The sequence below is a fragment of the Vulpes vulpes genome, chromosome 14, assembly GCF_048418805.1.
Source record: "Vulpes vulpes isolate BD-2025 chromosome 14, VulVul3, whole genome shotgun sequence".
Taxonomy (NCBI): domain Eukaryota; kingdom Metazoa; phylum Chordata; class Mammalia; order Carnivora; family Canidae; genus Vulpes; species Vulpes vulpes.
In genome coordinates, this window is record NC_132793.1 from 110,982,951 (window position 1) to 111,001,159 (window position 18,209).

General features: G+C 47.3%; 1 protein-coding gene across 2 annotated transcripts in view; it reads left to right on the plus strand.

Annotated features, from left to right (window-relative positions):
• FAM184B (family with sequence similarity 184 member B) overlaps window positions 1-14,898 on the plus strand; it is a 133,991-nt gene extending 119,093 nt beyond the window's left edge. The window contains exons 12-18 of one of the 2 annotated variants that reach the window (XM_025998726.2): window positions 3,282-3,445; window positions 5,737-5,909; window positions 6,957-7,103; window positions 9,286-9,403; window positions 11,021-11,125; window positions 12,138-12,337; window positions 13,672-14,898. In XM_025998726.2, coding sequence (XP_025854511.2) covers window positions 3,282-3,445; window positions 5,737-5,909; window positions 6,957-7,103; window positions 9,286-9,403; window positions 11,021-11,125; window positions 12,138-12,337; window positions 13,672-13,765 — 1,001 coding nt within the window. In that variant the 3' untranslated portion in view covers window positions 13,766-14,898. Of the gene's footprint in view, window positions 1-3,281; window positions 3,446-5,736; window positions 5,910-6,956; window positions 7,104-9,285; window positions 9,404-10,763; window positions 11,126-12,137; window positions 12,338-13,671 lie in introns of those variants that run through there. The other variant, XM_072737729.1, reaches the window with a different exon arrangement.
• The last annotated feature ends 3,311 nt before the right edge of the window (window positions 14,899-18,209 follow it).

The window sequence follows — 18,209 nt, forward strand, 5'->3', positions numbered from 1 at the left end:
TTCCTTCTCCATAAAACAGAGTCACCATTGTCTCTACCTCATAGGGGTGGTATGTGGATTTGATGGGATAGTAAATATAATATGCCTAGCGTATGACAGGGGCCAGATGAGTGTAGACCGTAGTCCAGGTTTTCTGCTATCCAAAAGTAGGACGTGCCTATGAAATATTTCATAAGGCAAAATGGCAAAAAGGGAAGAAGCAATTACCATTAATTTAAATGAAACACTTTTGAGCATTCCCAGACCCCAAACGTCATCTCTCCTAGGCCTTCCTGATACCATGGGACATATCTTGCTAACAGGTGCACACAGTGATGGAGATAAAGCCCAGATATTCCCAGGCACAGTGCAGAGCTCTGGCGCTCCACCCTCAGATGCTGAATGTGTTTCCCAGAGGGTAGGCACTGGGGGGTGTCTCTCTCGCTGCCCGCTGCCTGCTGCCCAGGGTGGCACTGCTTCTGAACCGCTGGCTGCAAAACCAGCAAAAACAAAACAAAACAAAACAAGAAACCAAAAAACAAAAAACCCTGATATTTTCCCTTTTCTCTTTTTTATGTAAAAATGAAAGTCTTCAGATTTCCCTAGGTTAATGAAAATAGGTTCTAATGTAGAGAAAAGCAAAGTGGTATAAGGCAAACTTTCAAAAAGCAGAGGCATCTATATTATCATCATTATTATTTGATATAAGCCAGATCTCTGAGCCACCGTGAGACTTCCTGGGATTGCCTCAACCTCTCATTTTCATTCTGAAGATTTCTGCAAATTTGGGGGACTAAGGCCTCCAGGCTCATGCACTTTCCTCTGCTTCTTTTTCCTGTTCCCACATCATCCTCAGCACCAAACTCACCTCTTCTTGAAACATCCAAAACCAGTCACACAGGCCCTGGGTGGCTCAGGCAGTTGAGTGTCTGCCTTCTGCTTGGGCTGTGATCTGGGGTCCTGGGATCAAGTCCCGCTGGGGCTTACTGCTCAGCGGGGAGTCTGCTTCTCCCTCTACCCCTGCCCCCTGCTCATGATCTCTCTCTCTCTCTCTCAAATAAATTAAAAGAAAAAAATAAAAAAAATAAATTAAAAGAAAAAAAGTCGTGTAGAGCATTTTGGAAGTTACCAGCAGTAAAGATCTCCTAAGCCGGATTGGTTGGGCATGAAGCCCAGCTCCCAACACTCATAAGTTTCATGACTTTGGGCAAGTTACTTAACTGCTCTGTACCTCTGTGCCTCTGTACCTCTTTGCTCATCTGTAAAATGGGAATAATTACAACATCCACCCGGTATGCAGTAAATCCTATGCAGATGTTCAGTGTTATCATTACTGAATATTCTCACATTGCATGGCTGGCCCTAGAAGCCTCTTTCTGTTTCTGCAGATCATTTTTTCTCTCATTTTCACCTTCTTCTCTTCAGTCTCACTTCTTATTTTTTTTATTTATTTTTTTTTTTAAAGATTTTATTTATTTACTCATGAGAAACACAGAGAGGGGAAAGAAAGAGGCAGAGACACAGGCAGAGGGAGAAGCAGGCTCCATGCAGGGAGCCCGACGTGGGACTCGATCCCAGGTCTCCAGGATCACACCCTGGGTTGAAGTCGGCGCTAAACCGCTAAGCCACCCGGGCTGCCCCAGTCTCACTTCTTTAAAAAAAATATTTTATTTATTTGTTCATGAGAGACACAGAGAAGGATCACGCCCTGAGCTGAAGGCAGTCGCTCCACCACTGAGCCACCCAGGCGCCCCTTCCATCTCACTCTTAAGAGCAAGACAAATGCCTCTTCTTATTTCATGCCTAGCATTAAAGACCATATTGGCCTTATTAATTTTTTTTTCAAACCCAGCTGGGGTTCTCCTTAAGAGAATTTTAGGAAAGAGCATTTTCTTTACCTTCATAAGTGAAAACCATCTACTTGCTGCTCGGTTGTGCTTTCATTAGATAGCGTGTCCTGCTGACTATACATCAGCACGTCAGTCAGCTCTGCTTATTTCTGGAGGAAGTGACATGGGGAGCAGGCAGGAGAGAGAGAGTGTCCCATAGATTCCCCAGTTAATGTCCAGGTGGGAAATGCTAAAGTTGGCATCCTCTCAAGAAGACAGATTGTACAAAATAAAACCCAGGCTGTGCCAGGTGTCTCAGGGACAAGACAAGATTCAGATCAGGTTGGAACCCCTGGTGATTCCAGCACCCAGCAACAGCTGTCCCTACTGCCACTTGCCTGGGCCCTCTGACTCCACAGCAGCCTGGTCCTTTCCTGGACAAAAGATTCAGGAGAGAGCCTGGGTACCTGCTGGGATTCTCAACACAGTCCCAGGAAGAAGGGGCTCTGTGGACTCTGTAATGATGATAGCAAATCGTTGGCGTTGTGGGTGGTATTGGGTGAGTGGGAGCACCTACCATGACAGGGCGATTAAATTAGACATCCCTGGTCCCAACTACTGCTATTCCACCGTCTGTGTGAGACACACCTGACCTGCAGTGTAGGTCAGTGTATGAGGGGCAGGGAGCATCCATCAGATTACCTGATACACTGGGGTGGGGATCTGGACATGCTGGATGGATAGGTGGATGGGTAGAAGGGTGGAAGGGCAGGTGGACGTGTGGATGGATAAATGGGCTGATGGAAATATGGGCAGGTAGATGTGTAAATGGGTGGAAAGGATGCTGGATGGATGGGTGGATGGATGGAGGGAGGGAGGGAGGGAAGGAAGAGTGGGGAAAGGAGGAAGAGGGAAGGGAATATATGACAGAAGAGGGAAGGGTAATAAATGAACTCACTCTAGTTATGCTAGAGTGCAAAAGGATTTTGTTGCACATATTTTTGTGATAAAGGATTTCAAAATATTGAATTGGGTTTGGATTTTTTTAAAGAAAATAGGCTGTAGAGAACACTATATTAAAACCCTGGTGGGGAGGAAAGATAACCTAGTAAATTTTTCAACATATCATCAGAATGACTAAGCTCTACTGCGCTGAATATACTATAACTTTCAAAGAAGCTTTGTAAGTTTATGGGAAATCTTTTGCAATTGACACACTTTTACAATATCATTAATTTCCACTGTAAATATCACTTGTTTATTTTACAAATATATATTGAGCACTTGCTCTATACTAAGGCTTCTACCGGCTATCTTATGGCTTATGGAATCACTGGAACAATGTTTCAAAAATAATTTGCCATAACTAACCTACAGAGTCTCAAAAGTCCTTAACAGAAAAGGAAAGTATCAAATTTACTGGCATTTGAAAATTATCTTCTCTTAAAAAGTTAATAGCTCTTCCTTCTCCAGAGTCCCTCAGGCAGGAGCTGTCGGAGCAGCGGGCTGCCTGTTCTGAGCACCAGAAGGACCTGGAGGCGCTGCAGGCCGAGCGGAGGGCCGCGGGCGGCTTGGGCAGGCGGCAGGCCGTCGCCCAGTGTCCAGGAGACAGCGAGGACCTCGCCGTCACTGCAGAGGTCAGCGCCCCCATTCTGCCCACACCAAACCCCTCTTGGAGCGGCGTCAAGGCTGCCAGGAGAAAATCATAAAGGAGGGGCTCTGGGTGCTCATCATTCCCTTGTGAAATGGGGAGGGCCCTTGGGAGATGCTTGATGGGCCTACAGACTCCCATTTTGAAAAGCAAAACACAAGTTTTAAGCGCCGCATGTTATTTTAAATTCAGACACAGTAGCATTTCAGAGTACCACTGCCAGGTAGGCCCTAGAATCAGCCAGTCAGCGTTACTCCTTCAAATCTGCGCAGAGTGCCTCAGAACACCTCCCAGACAGCCGTGCAGCCATATGCCACCTGGCAGGCAGCACAGTGACCTCCTCCCAGCCCAGGCCTGTCTCCCAGGCACCCGCCGTGTGCCACACAGTGTCAGGTACTCGTCTGTATAAGGGCTGCAGTCACTCCCTCCTGCTATCAGAATGACCCCCAAACGGCCGGCAATGAAAAGCCTTCACCCACTGGCCACACTTGGTATCTGCAGCCATGTCCCCCTCTGCTCTAAACGTGGGCTCTCCGTCCTGCTTCTGGGCCTTTCTATGTGTCCACTCCCTGCTTGGGATGCCTTCCTCTCTCCCCAGTTCCCAGCTCACCCTCCGGGCCAGGCGTCTCACCTCCAATTTTAGTGTATGTACTGCTGAAGGGAGCTCTAGGGGGCCCCCTTCCTCACCTGTGACCTGGCGGGTCTCTGAGCAACCAGAGCGCTTCTTAGTATATAATTCAGCTGGCACTGGCGTCTACTGCATGGTCCAGTGAGACAGCTGTCATATCATGGGTGCTCTTCATGGGTGTTCCCAAGTGGGCTAGGAGTCTTTTGAGAACCAGGCATGTCTGCCTCATTTCATTTCCACCCCTACTCTCCACACTCGGCACAGCAGTCTGTGGATGCTGATGATTAGTTGGGGTCCCAGCCCTGCTGAAGATGGGGACATGGGGACTGGTCACTCAAGATTTTGCTGGTACTGAGCACCTGAAGACGATTTGTGTTTAATGAGAAATATTAAATGATGAATCACAAGGAGCTCAGCCTGGTCAGTAAAGTCTAGTGAGGGAAGACAGGATATATTCCAGTAAGTGTTCTGGATTGGTGGGAGCCACCTATGCCTGTGGAAGGGGGCAGGAGGGGATGTAGGATTGTGACATCTGTGATGACAAGCTCCCTGAGGGCTGTGCATAGAACTCCAGGATTACTGGGTAGATGAGGGGATACCTGGCCACCAGGTGCCTGCCCTCACCTTCATCTCATCGGAGGGAAGCCCTGAACCCTCTGGGAGGAACAGCAAGGCCTCAGCTGAAAACCCACCCAGAGAAGAAATGTGGGAGTATTAGCAAGGAGGAAGAGCCCCAGGCAGCAGGAGTGATCAAGGGGAGGGAAGGCACCCAAAAGAGGGAGGGATGCAGCCTTAAGTTGGCCACCAGTGCAGGTAAGTGTCCCACCTGCTGGGATCTTCCGAGGAGCCCTGTGACCTCATTCTCTTGTCTGTCCCAGCTAGGGACAGGGCGGGTGGTATTGATTCATCAGGCTCTTTCTCCCATTAGTCAAGGATGGCCCCACACGACCTTAACCGAGCTCTTCCAGGTTGTATGTATGTGAATTCCAGGTGCTCATGTGCCCATGGGTGTCACACACATGCAAGCCCCAGGCCAGGAAGCAAGAGGTACAAGGCAGGGGCCGGGCTGCTCCCTGTGCAAAGCTGTTCCGTCCTCCTGTGGAATAAGCAAATGCAGAAACCTTTGGCCTGTTTGACTGACGGGCCTTGCAAACTGCAGCATTCACTAACCCGGGGGTTCACCGGCCCCATTTAATTTAGACGTAGAGTTTCGAATTTCTCTCTGAACCCCTGGTGTTCAAGCGTCATTTCATCTAGCAAGCGTTTATTTGGCACCTCCTGGATACCAGCCACTGTGCCAGGTGCCCTCAGACTGGAAAACTGGAGGGGAGATGGTGCTGCCAGTCCGGGCGAGAAGAGGAAGCTGGTGGCCTCTCCCCAGGCGGTGCCGTCCAGGCGGGGAGGGCGCTCTGGGTAGAGAACCAGCAAGGGAGCCCGGGAAGCGGGTGGAGCGCTCGCGGGCTCGCACTGAAGCCACATCCTCGGCTCCCGACGCCCTGGCTCAGCTTCCCGAGGGCCAGACTGGGCCAGCCCCCAAAGCGCGAGGACCTGGAGATGGGCCGTGAGCCCTGCATCGGGAGCAGGAGGCCGGCGCGGGCTGCGGCCGCCTGGGGCGCCCTGAAAACACCTCCCGGGTCCTCTCTCCCCAGGAGGGGGGCGGCCCGGGCCAGGCCGGCTCCCCGAAGGCCGCCGCGGAACCGGAGGCGGACGAGGCGCGCGGCGTCCGGGAGGAGAACTCGCAGCTCCGGGACGCGGTGCAGCGGCTGCGGGCCGAGGTGGAACAGCACCAGCAGGAGGCGCTGCAGCTCCGCGACCAGCGCAGGTGGGTGTCCAGGCCCGGCTGCCGCCTCGCTCCTCCCTCCCCACCCCGGAGCCTCGGACCCAAGGCTCACCCGCTCGCCATCTCCCCAAAGGAAAGACGCCCTTATGCTAGCGCTTCCCTGGTGCTACTCCAGACCCGTGAAAAGCGCTAGTGCGCTGGGCTCAAAACTGCAGAGAAATTGCCCTGGAATAAAGAGGGAACCCGGTTTCCCTACAAGTCCAGGAATTTATGAAATCAGACCTAACCATACCAAAAGCATCTTCATTTTTTTAAAATTGTATTTATTCACTCACAAGAGACACAGAGAGAGGCAGAGACAGAGGGAGAAGCAGGCTCCATGCAGGGAGCCCAATGTGGGACACGATCCCGGGTCTCCAGGATCACACCCTGGGCCAAAGGCAGATGCCTATCCACTGAGCCACGCAGGTGGAGCGCTCGCCGGTTCGGGGGTCTCCACTCACTCCTGTCCGTGTAGCCCACAGTGGGCCCCAAAAGCATCTTCCAAACCAGCCTTAGGGAGACAGTGCGATGGAGTAGTTCAAACAGTGCCGTGTGCTCTTTAACCAGCTGGGTGAGCTCCTGGAGTCAGCTAACTTCCCCAAGACCATGCCCTCATTCATCTGCAAGTGGAGGTAAGACCACCACCTCTCAGGAATGTCCTGGAATGCGGTGAAATGGAAGCAAGATTTAGCCCTGGCCCTGGCTAACTTGGTCAACCGTGGTGGTTACTGTTACTGCCTGATCCACGTTGGAGAGCTCATTATCAGTCCTGAATTCACAGCTCTTTACCCCCTTTACTGGAAAGTTTAGAACTACAGATGGAATGCAGGGGTAGGAGGTGCTGAGAAGGGGTCCCACAAGCAGGGTTCATCCTGGACAGCACAACTCAGAGACCTCTTCCTGGGGTCCTGACTTTACATTCAGAACCACTCCCCCACATTTTCTCCCCCACCCAGCCACTCAACAGAGGGTGGAGAAACCCCAATGCCCAAGAGGTTCAGTCCCTAGAGCTTGGGCAAGCCTAGCTCTGCTTCCATCTACCCGCAGGCTGCTGGAGGAGGATCAGCAAGCCCAGCGGGCCCGGGAGGTGGAGAAGCTACGCCAGGAACATCGGAAGGAGATGCAGGCCATGGTGGCAGATTTCAGCAGTGCTCAAGCCCGGCTCCAGGCCCGGCTAACTGCCCTGGAAGCTGAGTAAGTAAGGCCTTGGGCCCCAGGATAGGGCCCAGCTTAGGCCCCTAGTTGATGTACATTTTATTAGGGTAACCAGCTCATCACAGTGTGCCTGGGACTCCCCCAGTTTTAAAACTATAAGTCCTGAGTTCTAAGAAGCACTTCTGTCCTGGACAAACGTGGGTAGTTGGTCACCCATCACTTTATGAGTCTGCATTCTCATTGTGCAGAGCACTGGGAATCTGTGAGGAATCATCACTGCTTTATGGACTTGGTTTGACCCACATGCTGGGAAATAATCAGAAAGATCAAGGCTACTCTTTTTAATGAACAGTTGCCCCCTTCTAACGTGCCTCACAGCTGCCCTTCACATAGAAATTGTTACTCCCCCAGACACATAAAGGAAGCGAGGACCCTCATATATGTGTGCATGCATTCATTTATTTATTCAACAGATGTTTATCAAGAGCCTGCTGTGTCCCTGCACTCTTTGAGGCTCTGGAGTAACAGCCTGGAGCTAAACAAAGTCTAGGCTCTCATAGAGCTCGCAGATTCTAGATGGGATGCAGAAAAGAAAGAAGAAAATAAACATTTAACTTCATGGCAGGTAGTGAAAATGCTAGAAGAAAAACAGGATCGGTGTCTAGGGAGTGGCAAGGGTGGGCCAGGAAGTCCTCCCTGAGGAGATGACACTTAAGCACAAGCAGGTGAGGAAATGAGAGAGCCATCTGGAGGAAGAGCATTCCCAGCAGCTACAACAGCAAGTCCAAGGGCCCTGGGGCCTACTTGACATAACTGAACAGCTAGGAATAAGTAAGAAGATGAGTGGTAGGAATTGAGATTGGTGGGGTAGCTGGGAGGGATGAAGGAGACCCTGCTCTAAATAGGAAGGAATTTGGATATGTTCAGAGTACACTGGGAAGCCACTGCAAGGCTTTGAGCAGGAGTGACCTGGTCTGATTTACCTTTTAATGGGGTCTCTGGGTACTGAGAGGAGAAAAGACTGGGGGGCGGGGAGGGTCAGAGTTAGCAGCAGGGAGACCAGTTGGAAGGTGAAACCACTTACCTAAATGTCAGGCAGCACTGAGTGAATCTAAATGTCGCCTGTCTGACTCTTAGATTGTGCTCTTTAAAAAATGTTCTCCGCTATCTCCAATACAAAGCAAATCATCCAAAATCCAGAGGGGAAGGTTTTATGGGCTAATGGACACTTGCCGCATGCCAGGCTCCATTATCTCCTTGAATCCTCACAACTACCCAGTTTCATGCCCATTCTTTTTAATGAGGGGCACCATGCTAAGTGCTTTTAATTGTATTAACTCAATTTAAGCTCACAACTTGATTCATGCCCATTTTATAGAAGAGGGAACCGATGGTCCCAGGGAAAGGCTACATAGCCAGAAAAAGGCAGGGTAGGGATTAGATCCCAAGTCATCTCGTGCCAAAGTCCCCTCTTATCAACTCCAGTCAATAGGTCATCTGCAGCCCTAACCCTCTCTGGCTCCCCACCATGCCTTGAGTTCTTGCCCTTGGCTTCAAGGTGAAGGGCGGGGGTACCAGCTGCCGGGCTGCTCTGCCTGAGAACCAGCGCGTGCCATGCTCCCTATAGGCCAGCAGGTGGCGCCATAGGCACGTCAGCATTAGCGCAGCGGCGGCCGGGGAGGGCGATGCCTCGCGGAGGGGCGCATTATTCTGGGGAGGCCTGTGTCCCTCGGGAGACCTCCCTGATTCCTATTTTTTTTAAGACTTTTATTTATTCATTAGAAACAACAGAGAGAGAGAGAGAAAGAGAGAGAGGGAGAGGCAGAGACACAGGCAGAGGGAGAAGCAGGCTCCATGCAGGGAGCCCGACGTGGGACTCGATCCGGGGTCTCCAGGGTCAGGCCCTGGGCTGAAGGCAGCGCTAAACCACTGAGCCACCGGGGCTGCCCGACCTCCCTGATTCTTGACGCTTCACTGAGGGCAGCGTGCGTAGCACACACAGCCCTTTGGCTCCTTGGCCCCGCAGCCTCTGGGGAAGTAGCAAAGGTCAGACTGGGAGTTGGGGTCCTGGGCTCCACCCTGAGTTCTGCAGCCAAGCTACCAGGGCCTTGGTTTCCCCCTTCGTGAATAGGTTGGTTGGCTGGCGGGGCTAAGCTCAGAGCAGCGCCCCCACCGCGGGTCCTGGTGGTAAGGAGGCTAACTGCATGCCTGCTCCCGACAGACTCAAAGATTCCGGAGAGAAGCCAGGGAAGGGGGCGTCCAGGCCCGAGGATGCTCAGCTCATAGGCCGCCTGCAGACCCGCCTGAAGGAGAGAGAGGAGATCATCAAGCAGCTCATGGTGAGGCTGTCAGGGCCACCGCAGGGCCCTGCAGAGTCCTCCGGGAGGGCCATTTACTCTGCACCTGGCTCTGCTCTGGGTACCTGCAATTTTAATCCTGACAACCCTAAAACCACCTCCAAAAGATCCTTGATTCCTTTTGCCTATTATCTAAAAAAACAAAACAAAACAAAAAACAATAATACAGGAAAATAAAGCAAAAAAAAAAATCACTCAAGTCCCCCAGCATCTACCTGATGCTGAGTGGGTTTATTTTTTTAAACCTACGGAATTGGGAAAATCTAAAATGGCTTGCCTTCTGTTTGAATTTTAGTAGAATCAGTCAAGCCAGTCATTGTTTATTGACCTTCCTTTTGCAAAACTGACTACCTGCTTTGCAGTTAGCGAGCCACCCCCTGGACTCCTTAGGGAGAAGAGTTTTCTCCTTCTGGTTCTGCATCCAACAGCCACCAAAGCCTGAGGCCATTTCTGGGGAAATGCCCCTCCCTCCGCCCACCCCTGCCTGGTCACACAGCCTGTCCACCTCACATCTCTGTGCCTTGATACTTCCTCCACCGCTTTGGGCATCACTCAGCCTCTTGGTGCTCATGGGTCTGGTTGGAAGCATATCACCCCAGCTGAACTGGCAGGGACTGCTTCCCCTGGCTTACATTCAGCCCTGAACACAGTGGGTCTCGACTCACTCCTGTCGGTGTAGCCCACAGTGGGATAATCAGCCACATCAGAAGTGCAGCCGACCCCCCTCCCCAACCCCGTTTCTGCCTCCACCACTTTAGTCCAAGCCCATCAGATGCACAGTGGAAAAACACTGGTCTCCCCACTCACTTGACTATTGCCCACATGCTGACTTCACATCAACCACAGCAATCTTAGGAAAATAGTCAGATGACAGCACGGCTCTGTTCAGCACCTCCCATGGCCTCCCATCCTTTTCCAGGTAAAATCCACAGTCTTAGAGTGGCCTGCATGGCCTCACGGCCTTCCACACACGCAGCCATGTCTCTCAGATCTCAGTCCCATTCCCATCCCTGCCCCAACCACTGTTTCTTGTCAGTACATTGATGGGACAATCAGGGACATTTCACCACTAGCTGAAAATTAGATACTAAGGAACAGCTTGTTTGCTAAATATGACAAAAGTATTATGGTTGTGTGGGTTTTTTTTTTAAAGAGTCTATCTCTTAGAGATACATATTGATGTTTTTATAGATGAAATTATGCAATGACTGGAATTGGCTTTAAAAATAATACAGCAGGAAAGAGAAAAGTGAACAATGACACACATAAATAACGTTGGCCATATAGTGATTGTTATCTGGGGTTTGTTTTCTTTGTCTTAATTATTAACTTTCTGCAGTAGACTCTTTTCAGATGCTAAGAGTACCTGGATCATAAGCTTGCCCTTTCCTATACAAGAGAAGCTGGGGACTCAAAGGCCACAGGAGTAAAGGTGCTTCCTCAGAGCCTCAGGATGGCAGCTTGATCCCCACTGACCCCCCCTTCCCTCCCCGACTCTCCTTCACTCTGTAACCTGCCCTCACACAGCCATCTTCCTTTGGGTTAAACCCAGTGCTGTATGGTTGGGCTCATGTGGACTCAGTTGTATTGTTCTTCCAGGAGGAGAGAAGATTTCACTATGCAGCCTTCCCCAGTGCCATGTCGCATCGTAATCGATCCTTCTCTTTCAATCCTCACCCAGGGTATCTGACCCCTTCCATGAAGGTAATTTGGTTTTCTGGTTTCAAGCATTATACAATTTGCTGGTTTCGTTTTCCTGAAGGTGACTGGATCTCATTTGTCAGTGGGCTGGCATACATTCAGAGGGATAGCCATTGGAAATAAGACTCACAGGAAATACTCCAAATTACTAACAAACAGTATTTATATCTGGCTAGGCAGATTATGTGTACTTATAATTTTTTATGGGGTTTTTTATCTTCCAAATTTCCTATGAATAAACATGTCACTATTAATAATGGTTACATCTGGGGGACAGGAAGGAGAGTAAAGAGCAGGAATCTCTCACTTCTTAACTTTTTTTCCCTGTATATGTTTTTGGAATTGGTCATGATGAGAATATTCACACCCATATTTCTCATCTATCACAAAATCCTAAAAGTGCTAAAAAATATTTTTTAATAGTTCAAAGGACAGTAAACCTAACCTAACCTGAACTGATGTGAGCTCATTTATAATTTTTTTAGGGGTTTTATTTGTTTGAGGAAGAATGAACACAAGAGGGGGAGAGGAGAGAAGCAGACTCACCACTCAGCAGGGAGCTCCCCATGGGGCTTGACCCCAGGACCCTGGATCATGACCTGAGCTGAAGGCAGACACTTAACCACTGAGCCACCCAGGCACCCTTATAATTTTTATATATGCCTCTCAGTGCAGCAATATCTAAGTTTCACTCTAGAAATAGTAACACTTGTGAGGACAATGGGCCTAGCTCCAGCTGGGGGTTCTATATGGCCTTCTAAAGTCTAAAAAAATTTTTTTGAATTACAAAACACATCCATCCCCATCAGTTTTAGATAAGAAATTGTGAACATATGCGTTTCTTAAAACATAAAGTGGACTGGAGAAAAAAATGCTTTAAAAACTAACATGTAAATATATAAATAAAATTATCGCCTCCCCTCCCATAGAGTTTTGGTTGGGTGGGCCTTTTTGCTTTTACAATAATGCCTCTTTGGGGTGGCACTAACAGGCCTTTTTTTTCCATACAAAACAGAAAAAGAAGATGGAGGAAGTCCCCAGCCGAGTGGTCAGTGTGCCCAACCTTGCCTCCTACGCAAAGAACTTTCTGAGTGGCGATCTGAGTTCCAGGATCAGCGCCCCTCCGATAACTAAATCACCCAGCTTGGACCCAAGCCCCAGCTGTGGCCAGCCTTACAAACCCACGCAGTCTCTAGATGTGAAAACTGCCACGAGGTAGGGGGAAACTAGAATTTCCAGTTTCCATCAATAGAAGGGGAGTTTGGATTCCTTTCTGGCACCTCTTCAATACCCAGCATTCAGGCAGACATAAAGAATGGCAAAACAAGCCCTGCCTTGGACAAATTACAATCCAGCCAAATGGGAAGGCTGTGTAAGAGGAAGGATGTCATTCTTTAGAGGAGGTACTATTCTTGGTATCAAATTCCAGAAAGCCTTTTGTTCCCCCCACGGATGATTAGACAAGGGACACTAAACTTAGTTGGTCGTGTCAGCGTGGGTAACACAGAAGATGGACCCTCATCATCTGACCCTGAGGTCTGGATTCAAATTCAGACCTTGTTTTTAGCTAGGTGGCGTTGGGCAGGTTACTTGACCTCACTGGGTCTCCACTTTCTCGCCTCTAAAACAAAGATAATATAGCACCTATCTCATCAGACTGATTTGGGACTAAAGGAATGAATCTGTGAGACATGCTTAACACAGGACCTGGTACAGAAGCATTGTTTATTTCCACTATTATTATTAAGGTTATTTCTCAAGATTTATTGAATCATCTTGAAGTTTTAAGACCTCTTCATCTGTGGATTTGGTAGCTGAGGCAGCATGATGATCTCAGATACCATCTTATTTTCCCAGAAACCCCTGCAACATGTTTCTCTTTTGGGAATGTGAGTTTTCCCTTTACTAGTTCTCCCTCCTATCTAATCTTCCATTCAGAGGCAAAATTTTACTTTCTAGGCTTGCCTGGAGCCCTGAGCACAGCCCTCTTTAAGTGCTAGAGCCAACTCCTGACTCTGGCCTAGGGTTCATCTCAGGAGCACACACCTATGTGTAAAGCTGGGTTCCCAGTTTTATATGAAGCTTCACAAATGCAGATAGAGACCATTCAGGCAGGTATACAACGTACTTTATTGCTTACTTTTCCTCTTTTCAATTTATTAGGCTAATTCCGCAGTCTTACTGAGATGCTAGAACATATTAGATGGCTTTTAAAGAAGCCAGACGTTGTAAGGCTGTGATGATTAACTATTTCACTCCTTATTTCTTATGAGGTTTATTGTTTGTGCCTGACATAAGGTTACATGATATGCCTCATTAGTCTTAAGTAAAACTGAAGACTTATTTTCAAAATGGGAATTAGGTGTTTTCCTCCCCATCCCCATCTTTCACAACTTGTTTCCAGATGTGAATGTTGGCCAGTTACGTTGCACTGTCTTTCAAGGAGTAAAGAAGCAGATTTTTTTCCCTAAAAGATAGAGATGTATTAAGTCATTTGCTGAGTAATCTTCAAAACTACCTAACAAAGTTGTTTGTTCACTTGTTTTTAGGACACAAGATGGTGAAACAGCCCAACCCAAAGAAGTCCAGCAGAAACAGGGCTCTGCCCACCAGGAATGGTTTACCAAGTATTTTTCTTTCTAAACTGATTCTTGGGATCCATCACAAAGAGGACATTTGAAAAACATTTCTTTTAAAGCATCTGATTGAAGGAATGAACTAAACCAACCAACCAACCAAATAACTTGCTTGTGATATGATTTATATATAATAGTCAAAGCAAATTTTGGCATTAACATTTCCTATTTCATTGTGACACCAGTGCTTAAAAAATTTTCTTGCCATTAAGATAAAAAAAAAACCCACAACCCCCCCAAAAATCATGTTATCAAGAGGCACCCATAGGAAAATGTTATTGATGTTGCTGACAACCTTCACATTGTATTTCTAGTGTCCGTAAGATTTCATTCTGCTTTATGGAATATCAATCAGGCTTTGTGATTTCCATGGTCTACTTTAAAAGTGGTTTCATTTTTCCTTAGAAAGCTAGTGTCATCTCCATTTAAAGTATTTCTATGTAAATGACATTATTCCAAAATGCACATTCAACCTCAGTAGGAAGAAGAAAACAAACTTTGAAACACTCATGAAAGCCAATTTTAAAAAAAACAAATGAGGCAACACTAGGAGTGGACTGTAGCAGACCTTGGCATACGTGGATTGAATGCTTTGACTTCAGAGGTCCAGGACATGAAGTAGACTATAGAGGAGATAACACCTACCTCAAAAGGGGCTTTGCGAGAATTAAGCAAAATATTATGGGTAATGATACCAATCAAGACTTGGAATTAACCACTGCCAGAGTTTTCCTGTGAATAACTGAGCCTCGCCCCATCATACCTCAGTTTCAATGACTGTAGTTTCAAATTGGTCACTTGTCAAGGTTTCTAGAGTATTCTATGAAGTCAAAGATCTACTGAACCCATGGTCTTTGAGCTTGGGCCCTTTGCCTCATGGTGCATTGCTTCCCCACTGCATGGATGCCTGGCACATTAAAGGGAATGGGGACTGGCCATTCACGGTGCTGACCTGTCAGTCCACACCAAATTGTCTGCCCTTCTGACAGAGGAGTGCAACTGGACAAGACTCAATACAATTTGGGCCAAATATGTTCTCAGTCCTTTGGTGCTGGCCACACAGGTGGCCATAAATAGTTGTTTATTCTATGCACTGTCAAACCTTTGCTCTTTGAATAAAATTAAACTGGGCAATAAAAACAGCCGTGACTTGTATTTTCCCCAAGAAAAGTGAAATTAGATGAAGACAGAGCTTGGAAACAGGAAGTTCACACCAACCTCAATTAGATCATCTTAAAAGTAGCTGCTTCCATATGTCATTTGAGAAATGCAATAACAACTCACAATTTAAAGGTAAAATCACTATCTGAACAAAACATGTGGCCCTTTAATTTCTTAAATACCAATACTTGTTACCAGACATGTAACATGCCATGTTATTTTTCAATATCATATTTTTAAAAAGATTTGAGAGTGAGCACACATAGAAGTGGGGAGAAGGGGCAGCAGGAGAAGGAGAAGCATACTCCCAGCTGAGCAGAGAGCCTGATGCAGGGCTCCATCCCAGGACCCCGAGGTCATGATCTGAGCCAAAGGCAGATGCTTAACTGAGCCACCCAGGTGCCCTAGTATCACATTTTTTTTTTAGTTATCTTGTTTCCTGCTTAAGGTAAGCACTGTAGGATAATGCTTGTATTTTGTGTTTTTAAAACCATGTAGATAGTTCTGTTTATCGAAACCTTCCAACACTGCAACTCCTGATGACTGTCCTTTAACTCAGCAGGACACCTGCTGCAGGGACTGAGTATTGAGACTCTACATCTATTTAATTTCTTTCTTGTTGTTGCAAGTGAGTGAAAGATGGCTAAATTTCTAGATTTTACCCTGCAATAATTACATCTTTGTTAACTAAATCTATGCATGCTTCTAACCATTTATTTCTTCAGGACATACTCCTTGAGTAAAGCATCAAAACATACAGGTTTAAGCATTCTGATGTAATAAAATTACCATCCAGAAGTTTCTATCAAGTTTACACCTTCACCAACAGGAATAAAATCCTACCTCTCTGTACCCTAGATAATACTGACGAAGAAACTCAATTTGATAGATAAGACATTGTTCCAGTTTTTGTGTGCATAATCTGATTCTATCAATCTCTCAAGAGCGAGTGGTCCAGACGACAGTGATAGCTTGGGAAGAAAAGTGGAGATGAAGAGGAATGAACTGATTCAGGATTGAGTCAGGAGGGAGAAACAGCAAGATCTGGTGATAAATCTTGGTAGGCCCTATTGTGACAGGCAATAGGGCTAACGTATTGCTGGAGCAAAACTGGAAAGGAAGATTGCTATAAAATGTTTCTTAACTAGGGTAGAAAAGAATGAACTCACACAAGCAATGGTGGTATATCATGTACCTGAGCCTTTATTAGCTGTGCTAACATCCATGTAACATCCAACACAATAGTTGAACTTGAGCCTATTTGGTCTCTACTCATTCTCCACGATCCATCTGGATTCTGCAAGGGCGGGGTTGAGAAATTAAATGGAGCTGTGCTATGGACTGCTCTCCGTATATCCTGGTAGCACTAATCTCCACCGTCACCCTGAGGATGGAATTTATTATTTTTTTACTTTAAAGATTTATTCTATTTGTTAAGTGCTGTTAGTTTGTCATTATTCCTCCAAGGAAAGTCAAGACGGTGAAGTGATAACCAGCCGACTCCACTGTTCTTGTGTATAATATTCCCTCTTACTTTCCCATGTTTGATCCTTGTACTGTCAAGGTTTCCTTCCACTGGAACGTTTCCCTGAGGCACCACTGGTGGAATCTGCAGCCATTGGGGCACTGGTTACTACCATCATGGGTCTTCCTTGCCAGTTGGACAGTGCATGAGACAAGCCCCAAATCTCATCCTACTGTCTACTCTCTCAGACCATAGCCACTAATATCCATGTCAGGTTGTCCAGGAGCTATATCCCCAAACACAATGAGAGTTTTAAGACATTTACCTGGGGATTTCAATGCCCCCAGCTCAGAGACCACCATTTACATCTATAGTTGAACAAGTTGGGTTTATTTCTCGTTGTAGTAAGAGGAGAATGCTTATCATGGAGAATGGTAGGGCTTCTCAGAAAGTGGGTGTTAGAACCTATTTTAGAATTTTGGCTTTGGCTGGGTGATTTCAAGCACAGTCTAAGGATGCAAGGGCTTACTCTAGATTGGATGCTATAAACAGGTGCGGGCAATTCTGACTGAGTGCCTAAAAAAAAAAACCTTAACTGTAGGGAGCAGACTATAATGAAGATGAAGCTGAAAATGGTTAAAAGAAAAAAAACAACACATCATTTTAGCCAGAGGATGTTTCATGGGTTATGCTGTAACCTTATTTTTTTCTTTGAGCTTAGACAAAATGACAAGGTGCTTTTGTCTTGCATTTACATGGTCTCAGAGCAACTTTGTCTGAGGTTGGTATACTGAGACTGTTTATGTCCAACAGTAGAATAACATAGCCTAGTAAAGCTGGATCAGTGTCTGGATACTAGGGACAGGTTTTTCTCCCCCTTTTCTGGAAAAATCATGTGTACCATTAAGGGGAGAGGAAGAAGACAGGAAGAGCCTTCAGACTACGGGTGTAAGGTGACGCTTGTGAAAGGGAGGCCAAGGAAGATTTGGGCGAAAGAGGCTCAGACAACAAGACAACACTGAGGAGTCTTGGCCAGGCCAGGGGAAGCTCCAGAGCAAAGACTCTCACGAGGAGAGTCCCATGTTGGGCAGAAATGACCTGGTGCAAGTACCCCAACTGTGCTTGGTTCACAGCCAGGAGAGCATGGCTTTCTGGGATGTGTGAAGCTGACCCCTGAAGGCGGAGCTCTGGTAACTGTCCTCTCCACAGTGACTCTCTTGAAGGGAGAACTGAGCAGCACTCCTCCATGGCCTCCAGGAGTCCAGGACCACTCAGAAATGTCAATGTTGACAAGCTGAGTAGAAAAGGAAAGATGTAACAGAGAATGAATCCAAGTGAAGAAGATGAAGTATCCATTCCATTTTGCAAGAGCAAAGTGGCTAGTAACCGTCACAGCACAGTGATGGTATGGTGGGCGGGCAGCCTAGAGAAAGAAGGGACAAGGAGAGACGCTGGAGACTGTGAACAAGGGGAAGGGAGATGGGCACCCAGGGGAATGCTGAAGATGAGAGACGAACTCTGTGAGCTGGCAGGAATGATCCAGTAGACTACAATGTAGGGGATGGCCACCACCCAACTACCTGGGACCCAGGACCCCAGTGAAAAGGCTGGTCTTACACAGGATAGGCACTTCAGGAGATGAAATAGCAAGATCAAAAGGATGCCCTGAAGGGGTGGGGAGGTTTGTCACTCTGGGAGTGGAAAAGTAAGGGAAATCCCAGCTGATAGTTTATCATCTCACTGAAGGAGACAGCAGCTCAGAGGGTTTGCTATGTTCATCAACAATTAAGAGGTCTTTAAAAGAAAAAAGATATTTACAAACAAG